The 25,621-nt window shown below is 44.1% G+C and overlaps 1 protein-coding gene across 14 annotated transcripts in view; it reads left to right on the top strand.

Moving 5' to 3' along the window:
• arhgap23a (Rho GTPase activating protein 23a) overlaps positions 1 to 25,332 on the top strand; it is a 77,671-nt gene extending 52,339 nt beyond the window's left edge. For 5 of the 14 annotated variants that reach the window (XM_078161598.1, XM_078161596.1, XM_078161594.1 and 2 more), the window contains exons 5-24: positions 337 to 415; positions 2,528 to 2,588; positions 4,098 to 5,733; positions 11,062 to 11,217; positions 12,138 to 12,249; positions 12,360 to 12,399; positions 13,792 to 13,929; positions 14,012 to 14,320; positions 14,410 to 14,471; positions 14,566 to 14,684; positions 16,215 to 16,333; positions 16,431 to 16,583; positions 16,779 to 16,857; positions 16,961 to 17,034; positions 17,155 to 17,244; positions 17,354 to 17,479; positions 17,574 to 17,615; positions 19,178 to 19,271; positions 21,152 to 21,183; positions 21,307 to 25,332. In XM_078161598.1, the coding sequence (XP_078017724.1) occupies positions 337 to 415; positions 2,528 to 2,588; positions 4,098 to 5,733; positions 11,062 to 11,217; positions 12,138 to 12,249; positions 12,360 to 12,399; positions 13,792 to 13,929; positions 14,012 to 14,320; positions 14,410 to 14,471; positions 14,566 to 14,684; positions 16,215 to 16,333; positions 16,431 to 16,583; positions 16,779 to 16,857; positions 16,961 to 17,034; positions 17,155 to 17,244; positions 17,354 to 17,479; positions 17,574 to 17,615; positions 19,178 to 19,271; positions 21,152 to 21,183; positions 21,307 to 22,770 (4,985 nt within the window). In that variant the 3' untranslated portion in view covers positions 22,771 to 25,332. The remainder of the gene's footprint in view (positions 1 to 336; positions 416 to 2,527; positions 2,589 to 4,097; positions 5,734 to 11,061; positions 11,218 to 12,137; positions 12,250 to 12,359; positions 12,400 to 13,791; positions 13,930 to 14,011; positions 14,321 to 14,409; positions 14,472 to 14,565; positions 14,685 to 16,214; positions 16,334 to 16,430; positions 16,584 to 16,778; positions 16,858 to 16,960; positions 17,035 to 17,154; positions 17,245 to 17,353; positions 17,480 to 17,573; positions 17,616 to 19,177; positions 19,272 to 21,151; positions 21,184 to 21,306) is intronic. The other 9 variants (XM_078161600.1, XM_078161592.1, XM_078161599.1 and 6 more) reach the window with 7 other exon arrangements.
• The last annotated feature ends 289 nt before the right edge of the window (positions 25,333 to 25,621 follow it).

Raw genomic sequence — 25,621 nt, 5'->3', positions numbered from 1 at the left:
AGACATATTTTAATGTGATTGATGTGTTGAGTTTCACCAGAAGAAACTGCCTTTGAGACATTTACATTTTTTTTATAATGCTAAAAACTGCAAGATTACATTTGAGTTGGCTTAGGCTGAGGTACTTTAAATACCTCACCTAATATAGATAATATTATTTGTGTCTTATTTGCATGTTTTCAGTTTTAGTTTCAGTTTTAGTTTCAGTTTTAGTTTGTAGAAAATTTAAGTACTTTTTTTTCTCAGCTTACACCTGCTCGAGGGGTCAGAGGTCAACGCACAGACCTGTATGTTGTCAAATGTGCTGAATATATATAATATGTCTGTGTCTTGCAGGGGATCGGCTGGTGAAAGTGAACGGAGAGAGCGTTTTAGGAAAGACGTACTCGCAGGTGATAGCCCTTATTCAGAACAGGTAAGACCTCCTGCCTGCCAGCGCGTCGAGCCTTCGGCTTGTTGATTTAGTGAACCATCCGTTTGCTTTTGCTTTGCAAGCTTACCATAGAGATGACATACACATACCGGTACATGCATACACATCGTCGCTAGTTTTAGTTTTCTCTGCCTTTAAAAAGAGTAGCCTGAAGCAATGGACTCTCTGCACTCACAGAGACAACACGGCGCTCCAGAGGGAAAATTAGGGGTTTGAAGAACTAACACATATACGGGACTTATGTTTGAACACCAGTAAGGTTTTATTTGGTGAAACTCTTTTATCCTAATGATGTTTTTTGGCTTTCTTTCTGTCTGAAGGCTTTGGTTAGATTCTGAAATCTATTTTTATCATTCATATTAATGTCTGACCTTCTGTTGGACCTGAAATCCACAGGTCAGCATCAGCTACATTACAGCTGGCTGGTTTTAGGAATGTACAATCTGACTTTTTCTCTGCTGATAGCAATTAAGAAACTTGAACTCAGGCTATCTGCCAATATGACTCCTCAACTCACACCAGAGCCTTCTTTTTCCCAAATTTAAATCTGTGTACCTCACAGCATGAAACTCATTAGGGTCTCTGTTATGTAAGGTAACATGAGGCCAGGGATTTACTAAATGTAAATCAAACCGGAAAGAGTGATATCATAAGACATCGACAATGAAAGTGTATTTGATGCGGATCACTTGCATTTGGCTGATATCTGATCCACCTGATGAAGTCAATGAAGCCTGATACAGAGTCAGCAGGTCAGCTGGTGCACACTGTAGCAGGACTGAGGCTATTTTCCTCTCACCTATAGTGCTGTTTGTCAGTCTAGATTGCTTTAATGTGAGTTGCAGAGTGTTGGAGATATTGGTCGTAGGGATGTCTGCCTTCTCTCGATTATAATGGAACTAGATGGCACTCGGCTTGTGGTGCTCAACGTGCCAAAAAAATACATTTAAAAAAACTCATCAACAATGTTTCTTTCCAGAAGTCATGACCTGGTTTCTCAAGATAATCCACAGACCTTGTTGTGAGCAGTTTCATGTAGGAACTATTTTCTTTCTACTGAACTACACCAGCCAACTGTCCTGACTCAGTTAAAAACTGGTTTTCAGTAGGTTCCTGTTAGGCAACAAAAACACACTACAATACAAAGTAAATACAGAAACAATCAACAGAGACAAAACAACTAAACGTAGGCAGCTACATAGACAATGCAGAGTAGCGGACTGAAGTGGAGTGTGTAAAATGGGATATGGGATTTAAATTGGTGGTTGCAGATATGTCCCTCTATCATATAGTGTTTATATGCATGTTTGAAATGTATAATAAAGGTTATTTTTCTAATGTAGTGTGGGATCTTGGTCCAGATCTTAGTGTAAGTGTGACAAAATGATCTCTGACCATAATTGTTACAGGAATAAGTGTGTGCGAAACTGATCTATGTGAAGAGGCATTTTCAATCTCAAAAGTATGTGCACTGTTTTGCTATGATTTAGTTTTTTTGCAACAGTATGCACCCACCTTTATTGTACATGTTCTCTGTGTGCTTGGCAATGTACAGTCTCTTTAGATTTAACTGAATTTCACCCCACCCTACTAAAAGACACCTGCCTAACACACCTGCCTAATGCAACAGGGTGTTCCACGCACCACCGTTCATTTGAATAAAAGCTTTGCTACGAACTCAGCCAAAGTCTGTGGATTAACTTAAGTTACTGGGTCATGATTTCTAAAAAAAGACATTGCTGTTAAGTTTTTCAAATGTATTTTTTGGCACTTTGAGCACTACAAGCCATCTAGTGCTGTTATATTCGAGACAAGGCCGACGTCTCTACGGAAAATATCTTCAACGCTTGACAACTCACACCAAAACAATCTAGACTGATATATAGCGCTACGGGTAAGAGGAAAAATGTATTTTTGAATTTTGGGATGAGCTGAATTTGATGATGAATACTTTTTGTATTTCTGTGTCTCACACTTTGTAACAAGCACCAGGTCAGGATATTGGATGTGAACCTAGCTTTCACCATCTATGTGTCATTTGTCTTAATTCCTCCTGTCCTCCCCTCCGCTTCCTCCCCTGTACATGTCTTGCAGTGAAAGTGTTTTGGAGCTCTCCATTATGCCAAAAGATGAAGACGTGCTTCAGTTGGTAAGTGTGAGTATGGGCTTTTTCACGCACCTTCTCTAAACAAATGAACCTACACGTATCATGCATTACACACTGAGACACATGGCTTGGCGAGCAAACTGGCAGTTATTTGTTAGTTGTTTTTTTTTTGTTTTTTTCAGGATAGTGCATGAAATTATATATTCTGTCAGCAGAGTTCAACCTGGATTCACCCTGTCATTGTCAAAGAATGTTAAGATTTTGTTAGAATAGCTGCAGAGTGACTAAGAGGCTTCATTCTCTGTGTTTAGATGACAACACACATTCATTAAAGCTACTGCTGTCCTCACTGTTGAAGCTAACATTAAAAAAGAAAAAAAGCTAAGTGTTCATTCGCACACCCATGTACTGTACAACACATTTTTGTCGCTCCATGGATCACTCACATGATGAGACATGCATCATCCCTGGCCCCTCCCATTAACCCAGCGCAACATGTCAACACACAAAGCCAGATACCAGCAGGTTTAAATGATCACACATGCAGAAATGTCAGTGTTCCTGCTGAAAAAGCCCAAAACTTGGTTCTTCATTTACGTACAACTGCCATGTCTTAAAATTATAAAGCTACTCCTCTGTCCTCACACTCCTCCCCTCATTGCTACGCCTGTATCTGCTGCATTCCTAGCATGACATCACTAGTGCTGCGCCTCCTTCCACACTCCCACAGGGTGGAGTAAGGCAGAGAATGAGAGGGAGGAGAGAAGGAGTTTGGAAGGATCCGTCAGAGGACAAAACAAGTAGCTCAACAGATAGAAAACTCACGAAAAAAGTAATAGAAAGAAAAGCAACAGACTTTGTTTCTGGGAGAGGAGTGACAGGTTTCAGCAGCAGAGGTGTTGGTGAGGATCAGTCTTCTGCCTCGTCCTCTGTGCTTCCTCCTCTGTATCTGTTTATGGTGACTACAAGCTCAGCACGCAGGCTGAGGAAAGATTCTGCTGACCGCTGTAGGTAAACCTTTAAAAACTTGACTGAGTGATTTAGTGTTTCTTAATCGTGCTGTGGAAAACTGACTGTCAGCAAGAGTATGTTTGTTTTTCTGGCGTTATGAGGTTGAGTCGAAATTGTATGCAATGGTTAAAATGTTTATACACTTGTTATTTGCAGAAATAGTCTTAAGGAGACGCAGTGTGGATAAGTATCCTGTATGTGTGTATACACAGCGTTGCTGGTGACATTTGCTGCTGTTTCAGTGAGAGTAGTGGCTTTTGCTTGAGGCAGTTCATGCAGTTTGTTAGCTAGCATGTGTTTGTGTTGAGCGCTGAGGCCCTGGGGACAAACTGTGGTGAAGAGGTTGAGTCGAGACATCATTCCACTTAAAGGCTTGTTGTGTAAAGTACATTGGCAGTTGTCTTAGAGACTTATGGTTATGGTGTGTGTTGTCGCCAAACTTGTTCATAGTAAGAGCACAAGATTTAAAGTCGTCACTGCCGCGCACACTCACCTTCCTGTCATGTCTCATCTCACTTCTCCTCCATCTTTCCCTCCCTCTTCCAGGCATACTCCCAGGATGCCTACCTGACAGGCAACGAACCCTACACAGGGGGAGCTGAGTACCTCCCACCACCGCCACCTATCTGTTACCCACACACAAAGGCCACGCCCCCTGCTGGAGCCCCTCCACCTCCCCCCATGGGCCAGAACCAGCTGGATAACTGGAGTCGCTGGGCAGGCTCTTCCAGCCCCTCTTCACCCCTGGACAACCGCTCTGCTGTGTGCAGCCCTGCCAGCTGGCAGGAAGGACGTGCAGGAGAGCCAGGTGGTGTGGGTCACAGCAGCCCGGCCCACCGCACAGAGGAGATCCAGTACGGTATGACCGGCCAACAGCCTCAGGGCCAGACAAGAGGGCGCTCCTACTCTTCCTCTTCCTCATCAGGAGGCCCTTTGTCCAGCCCGCTGCAAGTCCACTACCCTAACCACCATGCTGCCAGTTCCTCTCAGGCTCAGCCACGCAAGTCCAGCTCAGCCTGGACCAGTCCCCCCCTGCCCCAGCTAAGCCACGGCCGCAACGAGCGCTGCCAGCAGGCCCTTTCTGACTGGTACTACAACCAGCAGCCGGAGCGCCCAGGACGCAACATGCAGACCCGCCACCGCAGCTACTCTCAGGATCGGCTCATTGACTCAAGGAGGCAGCAGCAGCGGGCAGGCGGCTGGCCGCACAGTGCCTCCCAGGACACCCTGCTGTTACTACAACAGTCAGGACCAGGGCCCCATGGAGAGCCGTACTGGTCCTATGGAGACTGGGAGGGTGGCCCGGGAAGGGGCCACCCTGCCACTAACTATACGCGAACACGCTCTGAAAATCTGCTGGCCCAGTATGATCGCCATGGCCGCTCGTTAGAGATGCTAGACCGAGCAGCAGCTGGACTGGTCTCGCCTCGGTTTGAGCGGCCTCCATGGCACCAGCAGGCTCCCAAGCCGCCCCCGAGGCCTGATGCCTACCCGAGGCAAGGGAGCCATCATGGTGCGGCACAAGCTCCTCCGGTGTCCCGACACGCACAGTCACATTCTAAACACCACCCTCAGACTCATACCCAGGCCCACTCCCAGCCTCAGCCCCAGCAGGCTACCCCTCAGAGCAGGCGGCTCCCACCTGGGCAGAGCATGGACGACCAGCCGGTGGGCTACCGCAGCTACAGCCCCTCTTTTTACCGCAAGACGGGCCGCATCATGCAGCAAGCCCACTCTTTCAGGGACCCTTCGTACTCTGGCCCTCACATGAACTGGAACACACCTAAAACCAGCCCCCCAGAGGGCACAACGGCACCTCTCACTGCCTCTGCCTCGTCCCCTCTCGCCTCCGCCACTCCCGAATCCCAGGACAGAGCGTACAGGCCAACAAACCACGAGAGGGAACGAGGGTCAGTGGAGGGGCAGGCAGAGGTGGCAGCACAGACCCAGGAAGTGGTGCTGAGGCAGAAACCTCCCACTGGGCGAAGGAACGCCCACGGCATGCGCCACCCCCACTATGCGCTGCCCTTGGATGGGCTAGAACCCTCTTTGTTTTCTCCCGATCCCCAGGACTCAGCTCCTGCCCCTGGTTCCATGGGAGATGTAGCCCCACGTAAACCAAACGGCAACCTGGCCCCCCTCCCCATAGAGGATGATTCACTGGCCTCCATCCCCTTCATAGGTAAGCAAGGAATGTTTGAGCTTCATCTCATGTCCCTCCTCTGACATCTTAATCCCCTCACAAAAACTCCAACTGACCTTGAGACTTCATCGCTGCCATTATAAATTGTAATCCACACTGAGTGTTTATTGAATGTTAATGAAAGCCTAACAGAGAGGAAATGCAGAGGCTATAATTCAGACAGAATTATGAGTTTGGGGGGAATGTGTGTGTTACCTTAATTTCCTTCTCGTCTGTCCATTGAGGCTCCAGGCTCTTCTCAGATGCAGTTTCCATTCTTTCATTGTGATTGTGCATGTGTTTGTCTGTGAATGTTTGCATTGGGTAATGCTGGCACTTCCCATAGTCTTGCAGACAGTATTAGTAGCTTGATTGAATCATTTCTGAAGGGAGTTCCCTAATCCTGCTGACTGCCTTGAGTCTTAGGTCACTTCACCGTGCTGAGGAAATGAGGTGGAGTCTTGATTCCCGAATGTGTGTGTGTTTTTGTTTGTGTGTGAGCAGGGTAGTGACGAAGATTTACTCTAATACCTGTAGTATGTCGGCCTGTCATCTTTTTCTTTATTATTTTTTCCGATCTTTTAGTCAGTTACTGTATTCTCAAAGTCTGCTTGTCAGTCTGGGGGTCAAGGGGTAAAGATAACTTCGGTACGGTTTGTAGCAGTGCAAAGAACTGCTCATGAAGCAGCAAATTAGGATGGTTTTCTTTGTGACTTCATCACGCCAGCAAGCCCAAGAGCTGCTGTGTGACTGGTTGTACAACTAACCAAAACCCAAGTCTCCAGTGTTGTCACACCAGTTGAGGAGTTTCGAAGGAAAAAGTGGCTAGCGGTCATAAACAGAGCCACAGCTCAAGAGTATGTTATTGTTGATAAATCTGTCAATTATTTTAGTATTTTGGTCTGTACTGTAGCATGCTAACACGCTAAATGAAGTGTGCAAACATAATACCTGTGAAACACCAGCATGTTAGCATTGTTGTTTTTAGCATAGTGACAGCACCATTGTGCCGAAGCACAGCCTCACACAGCAGCTAGCGAGGCTTTAGACTCGTAGCCTTGTTTCGTCTTAACTATTGGATATTTGGAATTATGAATATAGAATAGGGCTCCTGAAAATATTTTTTTATGTGTGTCTTCATTACAGTTTGGTTCACTTTGACCATTATGTAATTTTGGCTGTAAAACATATAAGTGGAAAGACAAGATGACTTCTAGTCCTTTATTTAAAGACATTATCAGCTTTTTATGGACCAAGCAGAAACTTTTGCACCTAATTTACAGTAATTTTGGCACAAGATTAATATGAAAGTTGGATTAAGTGAATTAGATCAAATGAAATTGTATAATTAGGAAAACCTAAATCATAACCTTTAAATCTGACACTCACATTTTGCCATAAATGGACAAACATGATCTATAGTAGCTTCTGTGTATGCACTATACGTAACTGTATGTCTGTATGAGGTTGTTTGCATGCATATTTGCTGTACAGTTATGGCCCGCATATGTTGGTGTCAGTGACAGCTGATTGTGGTCTTGTCTCGGCTTGTTTCCTGCTTTGAAAAGACTCAAAGAGAAGGGGCTCCACGGGCTGCATGTTGGCTCGTATCACTTAACATGTACAGCACCCATGAAGTCAAACCATACACAAAATGAAGTACGTCAATCAGGCGAGCCGTGCCTCCATCACCCTGTCACAGCCCGAGGAAAACAACCGCTGCTTACCCTAATGCTGAATAGATTCAAATCAGCTGACTCTCACTTTGACCCAACATGGAACGACCATCGATATTTATGCCAAGCCACGCTCGGTCAGAAAAAGTCATTTAAAGAGAGAAAATCCAGAGCAATCTGCAAACCAGGACGCATCTTTCTGCCTCTTTTTCTCGGTCCATCTGTCAGAGCACATTCTTGTCTCGTACCTTCACCTGAATTAAACGAAACTAGGCAGTCAGAGCTGCAGGCCGAGACACGTTTGAAGGCCATAAACTGAAACTAGGCTAGTTTCTCCCCATAGACGAGAACTTAGTGTTTCACTTCTCTGTCTTTCTCCATCTTTTCATCTCTCTGACGGAGATGCTGATATGATCTGGGCCTGTTTGGGAACATGCGATTTAATGGGCTGTTGTCGTTCTTGTCTGCAAAGCACAGATGTCTGTGAGGTAGAGCGCACAAAGGCGGGCTATGTCTGCAGCAAAATATGTTTTTATGACGTCTAGTATAGAGCTATAGAAAGTTTAGTATTTGTTTTCTATTTTTGGAGCTCATACAATGTAATAAAACAAGAATGGGCATGTCCACAGATGCAGCTTTTTACTCTCTGCCCACTTGAAGTCTTTCAACATGAATCTAAGCTGTAAATTAGCAGGAGGTTTTTGTGGCGGTCCTTGTGGGGAACAGTAGGGGCCCATACACTCAGCTCCCACCCTCAATGCTGCTATTGTGCTGCTGTGGAAGATGAAGGGGTTTGTGTGTCTGCCTGGGTGTGAGAGGGTCCAATCCGTGACTATCTTTACCAGCTGGACCCTGGACACAACAGACCAGGACCAAGACCTTCTGTGCTGGCCTCTGTCCTGCTTTCACAAGGCCTCTCGTCCCCTTGTTTTGTCTTACAGGCACCAGCTTCTATTTTTTGTCTCATTCTAGATTGCTAGTATTCTTTTCGCTGTTTTACTAGGCTTGCAGCATTAAACTTTTTTTTTTGTTCGTACAATGCAATCGTGGAAAAAGGGGAAAAAGTTGCCATCTGATGGTTGGTCAGATTTATTGTCCTGTTTGCAAGGCTGAAACAACTAGCTGATTAATCAATAGGATGATCAGCTGATAAATCAAAGCATGCAACTGCTTTGATAAAAAAAGCTGCTACATTATAAGATAAGATCACATTTTTTTGTGAACAGAAATTCCCCTTTGACGAGGCTCAATGTCAAACAAACAATGCACATTTAAAACACACTTAAAACAATAGATACACGCACTTAAAATAGGAGTAAAATTACAACAACAATACCAGGACAGTGTTGCCAGGTCAGGGTACAGTGCCTCTTTTCATTTATCCAGGGTAAAGATCGCAGAGGGAATAAGAGATTTTTTTTGCAGATGTTTTTATGAGGATTTGCAGCTTGTTTTTGTCTTGTATGACGATAAACAAAATACCTGAGGGTTTTGGACTGTAAGGCGGAGAAAACATGGAGTCATCACGTTCGTCTTACAGAAGATTGCGATGTTCATTTTCACCATTTTATCGACCAAATGGTTTAACAGTGTTGCGGCTAGTGTTGTCTCCTGCTAATTAGGAAAAGAAAGTTATTGTCATGTTATACCCTTGTTGTTTTAACCCTTAATTTTTTTAAATGTATGCCTTAATGTCAGTTTTTTCCTGTGGTATCAAAATGATATAAGGTATTTTGTCAAAGTTAGAAATTCCAGTAACGCAACAACACTAGTTACAGCCCGACCTGTCTTGTCTTTTTTGTCGATTGTAGGCTATTTAATTTATGCAAAGTTATCGTACAGCTGTACCACATTTAATATTTGAGATGTTTGGCTTATTTTGTTGAGTGATTTTAGTGCTGGTACCCTGACTCCAATTCTAGAAAGAAAAGATGGCGTTGCTATACTTTTGGTAATGAGTTTTGAATTAATTTTGGCATGTATTCCTCCATTTAATTGATCTAAACAAGTAAAAATCACCAGACATTGAGATTTGGTGCATTTTCACACTTAAAAAAATTTATATGTACAGTAGGTGTGCTTTTAAGGTTATTTTAAGCTCCTCTTTCCTTTATCTTTTTCCTCTTTAACTTTTTTCTACTTCCACTCTTGCTCTCTTGTCTTTCTCCATCTCTCTTCCCCATGTATTCCCTGAATGCTGAGCTCCATGTATGTTGTCCTGTGGAGTCGAGGCAAAGTATGCTGCAGTATGTTGCTCCCCTCTGCTGGTCCATCTCTGTCTCGTGGCTCTGAGCTCACTCTCTGTTAATGACGGCCTTTGTTAAACCCACAGCCGGGCTATTTCTGGGCAGTGCTGTAAACAGGCAGATTCCTCATCCCAGACTGGAAATGTTTTCCGCCTGATGTCGGACTCTAGTGTGCACAGGAGTGAGGGATAGAGCAGCAGTGGTAGGTGGCAGATGTAAGATAAGAGCCAGAGGGAAAGAGAGGAAGGTGAAGGATGAGGGATGATTGCGAGAAGTTGCAGGGACGGAGAGGTTAAAAAAACACAATGAAATCCGAGCAGTAATGAGGTAAAACCGAAGCAAGAATTTAGAGAAAGACTTTGTGGTGGTCTGTTGGGGCGGATCTCAGGCTGAGTCCCTCCAGCCTGCAGAAGCTGTGCTGCCCTCTGTAGTTTCCACAGAGAACACACCGAAGCCTCGCAGCAGTTCAGTTCTGACAGTTTAAAATGTCACCGGCAAATCCAGCTTCTCCTTGCTTTATGCAAATATCAGGCCACTTTCTCATCCTCACTGTCAGTCAGGAAGTGTGTGTGTGTATGTGTGTGTGTGTGTGTGTGTGTGTGTGTGTGTGTTGTGGTTTCATATCCCTTTGCATCATCTAAATCAGTTAAAGACTTGTAGCCTGTGTGACCTATAAAACTGCTTTATGCCTTTTGTCTTCTGAACACTGAAGCTTCACTCTCAGCATCAAAACTACCTCTAAATATTCAGTTATTCACAATATTTTTTTGTGCTTGTCGGATCGTGATATTCTCTCCTGTACGTACCCTCACATGTATCAGATCACACACTACTGTAGATTTTATAAAGAACTGAAACCTGCAGCCTGTAGAGCTCTGTAACAAACCCCCCCCCCCCATGTTAGCGACTGAATAGCTCTACGTATGGCAACAGGAGACACAGGTAGTGCATCTGTTAACTCTTTGCTTATTTTGGTTGCATTTGTATTTTTATTCTTTCCTGAAACAGCTGCACAGGTTTTAGATCGGTTTCTTTAATTGATTTGTGAGTGATCATATGTTCTTGTGGTGTTTTGTGCACGTCTCACTTGAATCTAGATGTGCCTCATGTCCCAGTATGACTGATGTATGTCTTGATTTTGCAGTTTGAAAGATTTTAAAGGTGAAAGAAATGGAAACTGTGAAATGAATTATCTTGTATCTCTGAAGGTAACCCTGCGGTTCCACGCCTCCTTTAAAAACCTCTCCTCTTCCACGCTTTCTCCTGATCTAACCCCTTTTTACTTCACTTCTTTTTCCTTTCTGACCTTTTTTCTCTAACACCTAACCCCTATCCCCCCCCTGCCCCCTTGCCTTTTCCTTCCTCCTCTCCTCCTGCCTCCCCTCCTTCCCTCCACCCTCCAACAGATGAGCCGACCAGCCCCGGCGCTGATTTGCGTGCACGCCACGTGCCGGCGTCCTCCGTGGTGTCCAGCGGCATGAATTCGGCACCCGCCGTGGTCACCAGCCCCGCCTCCCCCACCTTCACCTTCCCCCTCACTAGGCTCTTCTCACACGACTGCAGTGAGTGTCCCCCTCCTCTCCCCCCTTCCCTCCCTTCCTCCCCGCTGCATATAGCTGAAAAGTATCTTATTTGTGGTGTTTACCTGCGATGAAGATGATCCCTCTGTTTATTTCAGAGGGACTGATGAAGCATGAGATTTTAAAACCCTTTTAGTTGGTTGTTGTACTACATTATAAATATCCAGAGGGTGTAAGGGCATCTTATCAAGTATTTTTTTGCCAATTACTGAGTCTTTAAGGTATTTTTTTCTCAAATGAGGTGTGAAAAATGTGCCAGTTTCAGCTGGTTTCTGATTCACATCAAATTGTTGAAAGAATTTTCAAAAATTAAGTGGCAGACACTTACCCTAATTTATGCAAATGTCTTAATCCTTAGATGATTTCAACTAGAAGCAGGTTGAAATAATCAGAGTGCACTTCAAAATGAGACTTTTGAGGCTCAATAAAAGACAAAAAATCTTGCAAAGATGAGACTTCAATATTTTTTTGCATGCTGAATTTGTAGATTCCATGTTTGACACAAAGAATACAAACATGTGTGTTCAGAGTGTTTGGTTCTGCAAGTCAATTCTTTAAGTTGGACAAACTTAGATTTGCATGATACATTTTGTTAAAAATTGCATGTCAGTTTGTTTACAGAGGCGACACCTGCATGCCAGTGGTGAGAAAAGTATCCAGAGTTGATTTAATCTAACCCACTGCTCCAGCTCATCTCCACACCGTCCATCCTAACCATGCCACTTACACACCCAACCTACTCCTCTACCACCACCACCACCACCTCCTGCTCCCTCCCTCACTATCCCCTCTGATAATCCAACACCTCTGGTGATTGGCATTACATCAAAATTCTGTCTTTCTCTTCTCTTTCTCTTGTTTCTCTCTTTCTCTCTCTGCTCATTCATCCTCTCATCGAGCAGGCAGTATTAAATCCGGTCGCCGTTCCTCCTATCTTCTAGCCATCACCACCGAACGCTCCAAGTCGTGTGACGAGGGACTCAACACGTTCAGAGAGGAAGGCCGAGTCTTCTCGTGAGTACTGTCAGACTGAGACGGCTGGGATTTAAATGGCATCTATTAAATTACATATGCAGGCAGATATTTTGACATTTAATTCTCCGTTGTGTTGTTGCACTTCACAGGAGGCTACCAAAGAGAGTGAAGAGTTTCTTCACAGATGGGGTGAGTTCTTCTTCTAACTTTTCATCATCAAAACCTTATTTTTACAAATCTTGTTCTTTCCCCTGCTTTATTTGTGGAGGCCGCAGTGACAAGTTTAGCATTTCACGTGTTATCTAGACAGTAAATCAAACCAGGAAAACAAATTATAAATGAAAATGGGCGTCCTGCAGCTTCACAGATAAATTTAACAGATGTTCATCGACTTAAAGAAAGTTAACTGGAATTAGCTAAACAAATTAGGGCATAAAACTTAATTGTTAAACTTTTTGCATAAACGGCGGCCATGTTAAAATCACAGCTGTAAAACACCTGATCTGTTTTTATGTTTTATGTGAGCCTGCGCCACTTGTTGCCACAGTTACAAGATGATGGTTTCATTTCCTCCTTACCTTGTCACTGAAGACATTACTTTTACTTTTACTTTTGCCATTAAAATATTGAAATGTTCACCTGTGGCATGCTAAGGCAAGACAAGTGCTAGACAGACAAAGTCAGCCAGCTGACTTATACAAGTACATAAGTCTTACGTTTGCTAACATTAGCCACCATGAGCTAGTGGTCATACCAGAGCAAGTGAGGCTGTGGCAGCAAAACTCCTGAGTATATTGCATAAAGCAAGAGAGAGTTTTATTGCTTTCTTACTTAACTCTTTATTTATCAGAGGAAACATTTATTATTTCTAGCTTGAAAAGTGACATAGTTTTGCTTTAAAAAATGTTGCCTAAAAATCTGCAATCCTCTAGTAACTTGCATTCATCTTCATCTTCATCATCTTCATCATCATCCTGTCGGTGCCTGTGGGGATTTCTGCACATCAGATATCGCAATGCATACTCTTATTTTGCAGACAAGGTGCTTCAAACCTGAATCAAAACAATGAGTCATATCCCGTCTGCGTCAACTTAATAAAGCTGTGTCAGGAATCATATTTTCGATGTGAGTTTTAATGGCAGGATTTGGCAACTGAGGCCAGATAGTCGCTGCTTCAGCTACTGATGCAACAGTTGCAACATGATGTAATGTGGTAAGAGGAGAAGTCTCAGATTCATATCAAATACTGGAAAACACCTGGTCATGAGGAGCAAAGGTCACAACTAAACTCTCATTGGCACTGACTGAATGACAGGAAACATTTTGGCTTTAAAAATGAACATTATGTTGATTCCTCCGCAAAAACGTTATTATTAGTCCAGCAAGAGAGAGATGAAGATTTATAAGATTTATCCTTTTTTCGATGGAGTTTTCTGGTTCTAATAGGAATGGGTGGCCTTATGTTATCATACCTTTTGATTACCGTACTGAAATAAAAGTGAAAAAAGTTAGATTTAACATATTTCTTAAGGTCTCAAGGCATCAGAAAATGTTCTGATTATTTCCCTGTTTGTGTTTCAGTCTCTGGACAACCTCGGGACAGCAGAGGAGGTTCGATCTAAACGCCATTCCACCTCAGAGCTGGGAAACATCACTTACAGTGACGTACGGCGAGAAGGATGGCTGCACTTCAAACAGATCCTCACAGAGAAGGGCAAGGTGGGCACGCCAGGCTTGATGAGAAAGTAACTAAAGCAGAAAAGCATTCGGCAAAGACTCATATTTCATCTTCCTTTCACAGAAGGTGGGCAGCGGCATGCGTCCATGGAAGCGAGTCTTCTCGGTGCTTCGCTCCCATTCGCTGTTCCTCTACAAGGACAAGAGGGAGGCGGTGCTCCGCGGGGCCACGATTGGAGGCGCGGCTGAGGACGAGCAGCCAATCAGCATCCGGGGCTGCCTGGTGGATATTGCGTACAGTGAGACCAAACGGAAGCACGCGCTGCGGCTGACCACCCAGGACTTCTGCGAGTACCTGCTGCAGGCGGAGGACCGTGAGGACATGCTGGACTGGATCAAGGTCATCAGGGAGAACAGCAAAACGGACAGCGAGGTCAGAGCACACACCTTCACCTGTTCAACCTCCTCTGTGACTGTGTGTGGAGTGTGTGGCTATAACGCAGGTGTGTTTGTTTGTTGCAGGAGCTCGGCTTCTCCAGACAGGCCCTCATCAATAAGAAGCTGAATGATTACAGGAAACAGAGGTGAGTCACCTGATAAGCGATTGTAAATCGAGCATAATGAAGTTGCCTTCACTGACAGCTTGAATTAAACCCGTCTCTCTGTCTCCCCCTGCAGTCCAACAGGCAGCAAGCCCGACTCCTCTCCCAGAATGCCCCGCATGAAGCCTCCCTTCCTGCTTGCCAAGACAGAAAACGCAGCAGGGGCACCACGCTCTCCAAAACCAGAGGGCAAAGGTCAGTATATGGACGCACTACTCATAGTGCAAAAATAAAACTGCCTTATTACATTACATTACATTTGATTAAATGTCAAATGTTAGTGAGATTGATTATCACCTGGAGAGGGTAGGCTTTCTCTTTTGATGACCTAAAGATAATTATGGTTGCACGGTCATGGGGAATTATTAGTATTCAAAAATAAGGGGTAAATAGTTTAATAGTTTAACTAAAAATGTCAAAAATAATAGGTCTAATTTGTTACACTACTTATAAGTAAACTACTCACAGCTTATTACTAATACTAAGGCATGTGGACACAAGAACTATCTGACCTAAAGCCAAGGTTCAGCACTGATAATGATGTCTTTTCATACTTTTTAGGAAAGACTGAAATGAACCATTATCAATAACATCATTAGTTTTCATTGATGCAACATGTCATCCCTTTGTTTGTGATTCTTTGACCAGTACATTTCATGAAAGATGTCCCAGTCTTATAGAAATGATCTATTTTAAATCTAAATCCGTATGTTAGATATTCCACAGGTATTAGCTCCGACATCAGTTTATGTCATCCCACATTTGCAGGTGTTGTATTACCAATCACTTTTAGGAATATATCTATTGCCATAAGAATATTTAAAGGGACAGTTCACCCCAAAATCAAAGATACATATTTTTGCTCTTACCTGTAGTGCTGTTTATCCATCTAGATTGTTCTGGTGTGATTTGCCAAGTGTTGGAGATAACGACCGTAGAGATGACTGCCTTCTCTTGAATATAATGGAACTAAATAGCACTCGGCTTGTAGCACTCAGTGTGTCAAAAAATACTTAATCAAAAAACTCATCAGCAATGTCTCTTTCCAGAAATCATGACCTGGTTACTCAAGATAATCCACAGACCTTGTTGTGAGCAGTTTCATGTAGAAACTATTTTCTTTCTACTGAACTACACCAGCCAACCATATCACTGTGCAGAAGGAGCCGTGCATCTACTGCAAGCTCACCTAGCACCACTGAGCTAGCTGACGTTACAGGTCAGCAGAGGAGGACGCCATTAATGTTTTACTCTCTCACTGTCATGACCTGGAGCCTCTCGTCCCTGAATAGATGCACACTTTCTCAGTTCGGAGTGTAGTTCAGTAGAAAGATAGAAATATAGTTCCTACATGAAACTGCTCACAACAAGGTCTGTGGATTATCTTGAGTAACTGGGTCATGATTTCTGGAAAGAGACATTGCTGTTGAATTTTTCAAATGTATTTTTTTTGGCGCTTCAAGCACCACAGGCCAAGTGCCATCTAATTCCAATATATTCAAGAAAAGGCAGACATCTCTACAGCCAATATCTCCAACACTCAGCAACTCTCACCAAAACCATCTAGACTGATAAATAGCACTACAGGTAGGAGGAAAAATGTGTATTTTTTATTTGGCGTGAACCGTCCCTTTAACAGCCTTAGACAGAAGGATCAGGTAAACCAAGAAGCACATACTGAGGCTCTGTGTCCAACAGGGAATTTCATACGTTTTTGTTCTTTAGATGAGAGCGGCCCTCCGAAGTCTCCGTGGGGAATCAACATCATGAAGAAGGCAAAGAAGGCCGGGCCTAAAGCTTTTGGTGTGAGGTTGGAGGATTGTCAGCCGGGAGTAAACAACAAGGTTAGTTTTCATGTCCTGTATCTTACCTAAACACATTCAAACAGATTTTCTACTAAAGGTTTTATTTGTGATTAATTTATGTCTGTGTCCCTCTCAGTTCATCCCGTTGATTGTGGAGATCTGCTGCGGCCTGGTGGAGGACATGGGTCTGGAGTACACGGGAATCTACAGAGTCCCCGGGAACAACGCTATGGTGTCGATGCTCCAGGATCAGCTCAACAAGGGCGTCGACATCAACCCTGCAGAGGAGGTGAGGAACAACAAATACACGTGTGCTCTGACTGTCAGAAAAGCCACTTCAGAGAGAAAAATATATCTAGATTGATGGAGCATAAACATTTTAACTGAGAGGTTTCATTCAGCTTTACTCAACTAAACTGTATCATTAGCAAACGTTAAAATTCGATGACCTCTGACTCCTCTCTCTTTCTTTTGCCGTCAACAGAAGTGGCAAGACCTCAATGTTGTCAGCAGTTTACTTAAATCCTTCTTCAGGAAACTTCCAGAGCCTCTTTTCACCAACGGTGAGTCCAAACATGTCAGGACACGCCATCATGCACACCTAACACTGCAATGCATTCATATCAAACCATTACATGTATTTTAATATTTCTTATATCTGCACAGACAAGTACAACGACTTCATTGATGCCAATCGAATGGAAAGTGCATCAGAACGACTAAAAACCATGAAGAAACTAGTACGTATTTGTTTTTATTTATGAATGAATTTGAACATTTTGATTTACCAACTGGGCTCGAGGTGTGGCAGGTACAACAGGTTTACCATTATTGCCATTCGTCCTGTTTGTGTTTCGCAGATTCGAGACCTCCCAGATTATTATTACCACACTCTGAAGTTCCTTGTTGTCCACCTGAAGACTGTAGCCGACAACTCTGATAAAAACAAGGTGTGTGTCTGCTGTACGTGTGTGACAGAGAGTCTGTAAATGTCATGAAAATATAATCATGAACTACCGTGATGTCTTCGGTATTAATGTCTTTTTTGCCTTTGTGCAGATGGAGCCTCGTAACCTGGCTCTGGTGTTTGGGCCAACTCTCGTTCGGACGTCTGAGGACAACATGAAAGATATGGTCACACACATGCCCGACCGTTACAAGATAGTAGAGACGCTCATCCAACATGTGAGAGAGGCAACACACACACACACACACACACACACACATTACTCATACTCATCTCCATGCTAAATGTTTCTTCTCTATGTCGTTCTTGTAGTGCAACTGGTTTTTCACTGAAGAGCAAGACAAGGATGAAAAGGTATGTTCCCCATATTGTTGTTTTATAGCATATGGACAATAATTTAGACCTTAAAGATATAGTTCAATGCCAAATGACCATTTGCATATCAGGTCCTCACCCCATTTTGCATTGAATTCATTAAGATAACTTTTTTCTCATATACCTCCTGTGAACAAAGAATCCAGAAACTGAGAAAATTCCTAATGAACTGAAGTCATTGGGGCCCACATTTAACAACAGCACAACTATATCAAAACATCTGTTTACCAACTCTCACACAACTTGTGCTGTATAATACAAGTCTTATTAATCCAGCCGTATGCCCAGTATTTTCAAAACAGACAGCCCTTTCTGACCGAGAGCTGAACTAAAAGTGAAACTTGTCTATGCTCTCTTCAAAGCCAGACTCCATTGACAAAAACAGTAATTTTACCTCACTGAAGACAGGAGCTGCTGGTCTAATGCTGCCCCGATCAGTTAGGTTGTTTGTGTAACTTTAGTGTTTTAAAGGGTTAGTTTGGATTTATCAAAGTCACACAGACTTAATAAATCATCAGGGCAGTGATAGACCAGCAGCTTCACTTTTCAGGTAAAATTAATTACTGTTTTTGTCAGTGGAGTCTGGCTTTGAAGAGAGCATAGACAAGTTTCACTTGTAGTTCAGTTCCCTGTCTGAAAGGGCTGTCTATTTGGGAGGTGACATTGATTACTCTGCACGGGTTGTGTGAGATTTTGGTTTTTAAACCGATGTTTTGACATAGTTTTGCAGTTGTTAAACGTGGACCCCTATGACTTCAATTCATCAAGATTTTTTCCATTTTTTTGGATTCATCATCACCCTAGAGGCATGCAAGAAAAACAATGTTTTTCTCTCAAATTCAGTGTTCTAAGGGGTCAGTAACTGATATACAAATTATAATTTTGGGGTGAAGTGGCCCTTTAATGTACCACAGAGTTAATAATTCAAAGATTTAGCTTAGGATGTACAGTAGCTCTGAAACCCTGCAAGTAATATGCAGCATGTTGTGACTTAATTATCTGATCATCTTTCCAAGATGGTGTGAAATGACTCAGAATCTCTATTTGAACGTGTTGCAAAATATTATTTTCTGCAGCAACCCCTTTTTATCATGTTTTAAGATGACAAAGAAAGTCCCTGAACATTGAAAATATGCCTTGAATCTGTCAGGAAATGACTTTTGTAAGAAATTTATTTAAATAGCAATGTGCTGAGTCATTATGATTGCACTCATTCATGACCATGAGTCACATATTCACAGTCAAAGTAAAAGATTCATTGAATACCCGTGCTGTTTCATAAAACCAGTAAGTCAATGTGCGGTTTGCAAGGTGACACATAAAGTGACTTTAAATGTGACCTTGTAGTTTTTATCTTCGGGATCGAGAGCACAGATAAAGCAAAACATTGCTAGAAATCTATTCAAAGCCGTATCTGTCGAGAAATCACATCAGTTGATCATCCAAGGTGCCCCTTGTTTTTTAATGTGTTAAAGTCACTGTAAATCGCAGCCTTTTGTTGTGTCATTGAATGTTGCTGGTTTTGTGTCTGTTCCATTCAGACGCCGGTGGACACGGAGGACGTGCAACCTGCCCCCAACATCGACCACCTGCTATCCAACATCGGCAGGACCGCTCTGCTCGGGGAGGCCTCAGGTGAGCACGCTGCTTACTGCTCTGAACCAATGGCTGCTAGCTCTGACCATCCGACCAATAGCATTGGGGTAGCTTTAATGCACACCCAAAATTGATGCTGCTTTCTGTTTGAAGCTGGAAGTAGGAAATTCCCCACTTGTGTGTCATAGTTATGATCTGTGCGCTCCAGTGAACTGAGGAAAAGAAACCAGCAGTCAGATGTTATCAAGGTGTTTTGCAGAAATGAGTCTTAATTCTCAAGATAAAGATTCAGCAAGTTAGTAAATTAATCCTGTTTCGGTGTAAACACATATCTACGAGTCTCTTAAACTAAATGACTAAACATGGAACTTATTTAAAAACATGTTAAAGTTAATTATCTCAAGTGCTGACATGTTGGCATGACGTCAGATCTTCACTTGACTGTAATTCCTCCTTGGAAGTTTGTCCCAGTTTAAAGCCAGAATTCCCTACTTTCCAACCGAACTGGAACGCAGCATAAGAAATGAAAGTGTTAGCACTCGGACTGTTTCTGTGTTTGATAGCGTGCCTACACTTCTCTCCTTTCTGCTGACCTCTTTTTTCCCTCCACGTTGCTCATCTTTCACTTTCTCTGTACGTTTCTGCATTTCCTTCTCTTAGCTGAGCCTGTGGAGCAGCCACTGCGGTAGGATGGAAACTCCCCTGGCAATACGTGTGTGTGTGCGTGTGTGTGTACAAACTGAGTCTGCATCATACTGTGAAAGTGAGATAATGTGTGTTTGTGTGGGTGAGAGAGAGTTAGTGTTGGTGATGGTTTGTGTCTCCATGGTCTCCATTACCTCTCTTAAAATCAGTGACTCCCTCTCAGTGTCAGGCGGAGGTCTCTGTAAGAACATGTCACGTCAGTGTCGCCTCAGATTGACTAATGAATTAACGGCTGACTGGATGCTCTCTGTATCTGACACTGGAGTGTAAACTGGTCTGTCACTGAGAGACAACTCCCAGTCACTGGTGGTCTTGTTGTCAGGCACTGAGCTCCACTCATCCTACGGGCAATTTCCGTTGGTGTAGTCCAATCATCAGGCTCCTAACCCCACTCTTAGCTCTAAGGGGACTCTAGGTGGCGCCGTTTCTGACCTGTCTCATCAGAGATACATTTGATTTAATATTTTATTAAAGCTTGGCCACCATCTGGAAGCAGCACAAAATAAACTGTACTGATATTTACTATTATTATTGTTGGTACATGAGAAACATTTCCATCTAGAGCCACTTACACAGGCGTCACCTCGCCGGCGTCTCCAGGTTTCTCCAAAGACTTTGATTTAAACGCTACATGAAAGACAAAACCAGCTTTTATTCTGCATCGGTGTGTTTGTGTTTGTGAGGGAATGTTTCTTTTCATACTTTCAACTCAAAATAATTTCTGCCTTCACGCCTTCCAACGCTTCTCTCACTGATTGATGTCATCAGTGTTTTTTCGGTGATGTCATCGGTGTGTGCCGTGGTTTCCTAATGCCTCCAACACCAAACCCCCGCTCCCCCAGTCATTGTTTCCCCTCCACATACTATCACAGAGAGTAAATCAGTTTCTGTGTGCTGGGGTCCGTCACGGTCAGAGGGCACAGAGGAAGACGTGTTCCTCAAAATTTTATAGTCTAGCCACTCCCCCTTGGTGATGTCAGAGCAGGTGTTTTCCGCTTTACAGCTGGTGGAAGACACCCGCTGTGACATCAAGGTTTGGTGTTGACAGAAGTGCAACATGCAGTCGCAGCTTCCTGTGATTTATTGCAGATTTGTCCTTTCAAAAAAAGTGATGATGACACCAGCTGCCTCTGTGTCCTCTGCCATGACTGTTCTGGCCTTTTGTTACCTTCAGTGGTTCTGACCCGCTGATGTTTTTATTCTCTTTTCCCCAGACTCAACCAACAGTGACTCAGCTAAATCGAAGGTAACATCTCCATCCACTCACATACTGTCAGCAGCAGTTTCATATGTACTAACATAGAAAACATATCAAGTGTGACGTGTGATGTATGACAGTGTCACATTAACTTTTTTATTTCTTTTTCAGGGGTCGTGGGGGTCAAAGAAAGACATCACACCCAAGGACTTCCTGGCTCTGTCCATCATGTCAGCTGTTACGGGCCGCAAACGCAGAAAGCGCCACAACGCCCGCCGCGTGGGCAGCAGCACCGACGACGACTCCGAGCACGAGCCAATCAAAGCCGGACATTTAGGGGCAGAGGAGGAAGAGGAGGCAGAGTCGCCCGTAGGGGACACTGCTCCTCGAGCAGAGGGAGAGGAGGACGACGACGAAGATGAAGAGGAAGAGGAGGAGGAGGAGGAGGAAGAGGAAGACGAGGAAGTTGTTGAGAGCGGAGCGAAAGAGGAGGTAGAAGAGGAGGCAGTGGCGGTTATTCCCAGTGGTGGTCGGCCACGCTGTAAAGAGGAAGAGGAGGCAGGAGAAGGGCAGGCAGCCATGTTGTTGCATGAGGAGGAGGCGCGGGCGGAGGTGAAGGGGCCGACGTGGAGAGCTCCAGAGGATGCTCGCTCCATTGTTTCTGGTTACTCCACCCTCTCCACGTTAGGGCGGAGCCTGGGGTCAGAAGGGAGGGGGGACGATGCTGATGATGAGCACAGCGAGCTGGTGAGTGAGACGGACAACGAGAGTGGCTTCGCCTCGCGCTCCCTCACGCAGGAACGACCTGATAAACACCCAACATCACCTGTGAACACACAACAGCCAGCAGCCCCACGCAGCTTCCTCTACACACACTACAAACCCCCCGTACTCTCACCTACAAACCTGCTAGCCCCACCCACAGCGCTCACACACACACCAGACTCTGCAGACAGGAGCGAAGGAGGGGCGAGGTCCACCACGCCCTCATCCTCCTCCTTCTCCTCCTCCTCCACTACTCACAGACTGCATTCACGGCCTTCCTTCAACTCCCACAAGCTGATCCAGTGTGACACCCTGGCCAGGAAGAAGCTGAAGTCGGAGAAGGGCAAGGCTCGCTCCCTGGACCTGATGGAGCTGTCTGGGGCTGCGGCTGAGGCTGATGGCGCTGGTTCTGGCTCAGACGGTGCACACAGAGTGAGGCGGGAGACCTCCAGAACCAACCCCTCCTCCGGCAGCAGCCAGGAGAGCCTGCGCCTGAGCCGGCCCAAGCCCTCCCTGCCACCCAGTGAGGCCGCCTCCTTCACCCCGATCGGCCCTAGCGGCAGGTCTCTGGCAGAGCAGGTCCGCGCTCGTCTGCTGGGCTCAGCCGACGACCTGCGCAGCGTGGGACTACGAAAACCGCTGTCCCCGGAGACACGGAGGAAGAGACGGGCCTGGCGCAGACACACCGTGGTGGCCTCCCCAACTGAGGTCTCTGACAAGAGACCCCCGCTGACTGTCACTGAGTTCCCCCTGTCTCCTATCGCTCAGAACCAGGTCAAACCACCAGGGCAGCCTCGGGATGCAGACGGGCTCGACCAAGGAGCGGCGACACGTCAAGCACCCACCTCTAGATTCCACGAGTACCTGTGAGCCCTGCCAGCTGACCCCACGCTTCAGCAAGAGTGGCTTCTGTAGGGGGGTCCGGGCTGAGCCGCTGACTCCCTGCAGGTCAGTAGACCGGCAGCAGCGTAAACAGGGTCGTGGTTAGTTGGCAGGTGCAACACGGTGTACCAATGACCAGGTCTGTTAGTGCAGCCCACCCTTTTGTTTTGCTCCATTTGCATGGCGAGGGGCATTCCAGTGTTGCCAAAGTTTTTTTTTTTCTCCTATATGTGTGCTTTTATAGAAATAATACAGCGACAGACACAAACAGACCTCATCACAGTCCATGTTACAGCCAAGAATTCTCATTAGAGCAAAAACCGAGCATCCTCCCCATCTTCTCGACCCTCCTGCTCACAGACGACATAAATTAAAGGGTTAAATCCCTTCAAGTGACCAGAGCAGGATGCTGAAATGCAGTGTCCCTCTGGTTCTTGAGAGAATGGTGCTTCTTATCAAAGTAACTTCACAGTAACTATTACAAATGTTCTCTGAACCTACTTCAGTGAGCCAGAGGACACCGTCACACACACTTCGATTCACAAAAAGCTTATTGGTCAGTTTAAAACCATTTCAAGAGGGATCTCAGCTGATTGGTCATATCAGTCTTCCTGATCTGTTCCTCAGACCACAGACACTGTAATAAACAACACACACAGTCGGCGACGGACACACGAAACACAGTGGTCTCTCTCTACTTGTTAATGTTTGTGTGTTTGTGCAACAATATTTGTGACCATGTCCGAGTGTGCAGGTGTTTGTGTTGAATGATTTTTTTGTAACATTTGTACAAAGCCTTGTTAAGTTAACCTTGTAAATATAAATATTATGTTATCATATTTGTTTTTACTTTTTTTTTTTAGTTCCTTTTTTTATGGTTTACAAAAAGTGCGTACAAGTGCACAGTCATTTCTTTCAAGACGTTACTTGAAATGTTTCCCTTAATATATTCTTTTTTTTTTATATTCAATATATATATATATTATATATATTTTGTATTAAAGTTAAAAAAAAGTACTTTTATTGTGATTTCACCTCTTGGGTGTACCTGTTCACAGGAGACAAGATAAACATGACTTGACCTGTTCCTTATTTCCTCATAGATGGCCTTTCTCTCTGATTCTCAGCACTGTGCAGAAAACCTTTATCTCACCAGACGCAGTCTTAGAAACACGCTTCTCTGGTGACTCGACTTTCAGCGGGTTGCATCAACGCGTGCACAAACTATCTAGCAACGACATGTAGCAGGAGAATAAATCTGGTAATCATTACATTATATTGGGCAGTTTGCAGGCAGCTCAGCGCCACGCTGACCTCATTTGTTTTGTTATTCATGTCTGGGATTACAAAGCATTGCCACAGATCTGCTCATATTTACCGAGCTCAAGACAAACTATGTCCCTTCTCGTCAAAGAGAAGCCCGACAGTGTTTAACAGACTGTTGAATTATTGTGCCGTGCATACGAACGGCTGCATTTTTCACCTCAGCTGGTGGTGATCTTTTTGCTTTCATCACATCTCCTCTGAGGGTTCATCTGTCGGCACGTTTATTACCTTGGGGTTACACAAGGAGGAGTTTTGCATACGGTCAGGCTGTAATAAATCCTGCCTGACTGCAGAAATGGTACATTAGAGGAAACAGAATGAATCTATTGTTTTCATCTCCACATCACAAAATAAACAGGAGCCGCAACTTCCAAAAGTCATGAGGCTTGTTTTCATCTGACCAAATAACCCCGGTGAAAAATAATAATAATAATATGAATAATAATAAATGATGAGTTATAGTCTTGTCTTACCTCAAGATTTTTTCTACAAGTGCCTGATTTCTGGAATGTGTTTTTGTTCTGCAGTGCCATGGTCGGTTCTTATCTTTCCGTTTCCTTTTGTTGTTTCTGGGTCTCCGCCCTCCTCTCCTGTGGTTGACGGTATAACTGAGGCACTGACCCAAAGATGTGTACATTTATTACAAGCGGTCTAACTGAGAGGCTGTAAAAAGAAAAAAAAAAAGAAGCACACTTCAAGCCAAGGACATGTCTATGCACTCTCTTCGCCTTTAACACAGGCGTTAACAGCTATTACCGATGCTGCTAAGAGGGAAGCGGCATAGTACTTTCTCAGCCGCTTTTCTTAACAAACTGAGGTCATCTCTTTCTGCCTAGTGATCCACAATGTGTGAATATGGTACACCTAACAAGCCCTACCCTGAACCGGCATTAGGTCATGTCAGACAACATCCGATTTCTTAACAGATGAACAAACAGCCCGTCATCAAAAAGGAAAAACTCAAGTTGGCGCGTGTTGTCTGAAATGTGATTTTTACCTAATGTCTCTTTGTTGTATTTTAAAGAATCTTTTTGTACATACTATCTTAATATGTAACATATTGTATTGTGTACATTTGGAATTTGCTTTTTTGAGTATAACTAATATGAAAATGACTGGACTTAAAAAAAAAAGGTTGTCCGCCTGAAACCATTTCCCTCATGGCTGTGTGCTTTAAAGCACGGTTATATGATGTAAATAAACAGAACTATGTTTAAAAAAAAATGTGCACACGTGTGTTCGTTTTTGGACATGGTGGGGTTTGAAGGGCCCGAATAGAGTCCTCCAGTAGGGAGACCTAAAACCCTGACATGAGTCTGGGTTTTTGGTTAGATGCCTGAAATAAGGTCTGTGATGGCAACGTTGAAGCCATGCAACCAGGTTGTAGTTCGTTTATGACCGAAGAACATTAGCTTTTTACCTCTGCCGATTGCATTTAAGCTTCAAACATCATAAAAGTGGTGTTAATTTGTGAGGATTATTTCGCTGAACCAAGCGTGTCAGTATCATAAAT

The sequence above is a fragment of the Epinephelus lanceolatus genome, chromosome 18, assembly GCF_041903045.1.
Source record: "Epinephelus lanceolatus isolate andai-2023 chromosome 18, ASM4190304v1, whole genome shotgun sequence".
Lineage (NCBI taxonomy): Eukaryota > Metazoa > Chordata > Actinopteri > Perciformes > Serranidae > Epinephelus > Epinephelus lanceolatus.
This window is presented reverse-complemented; position numbering and strand designations above follow the sequence as displayed.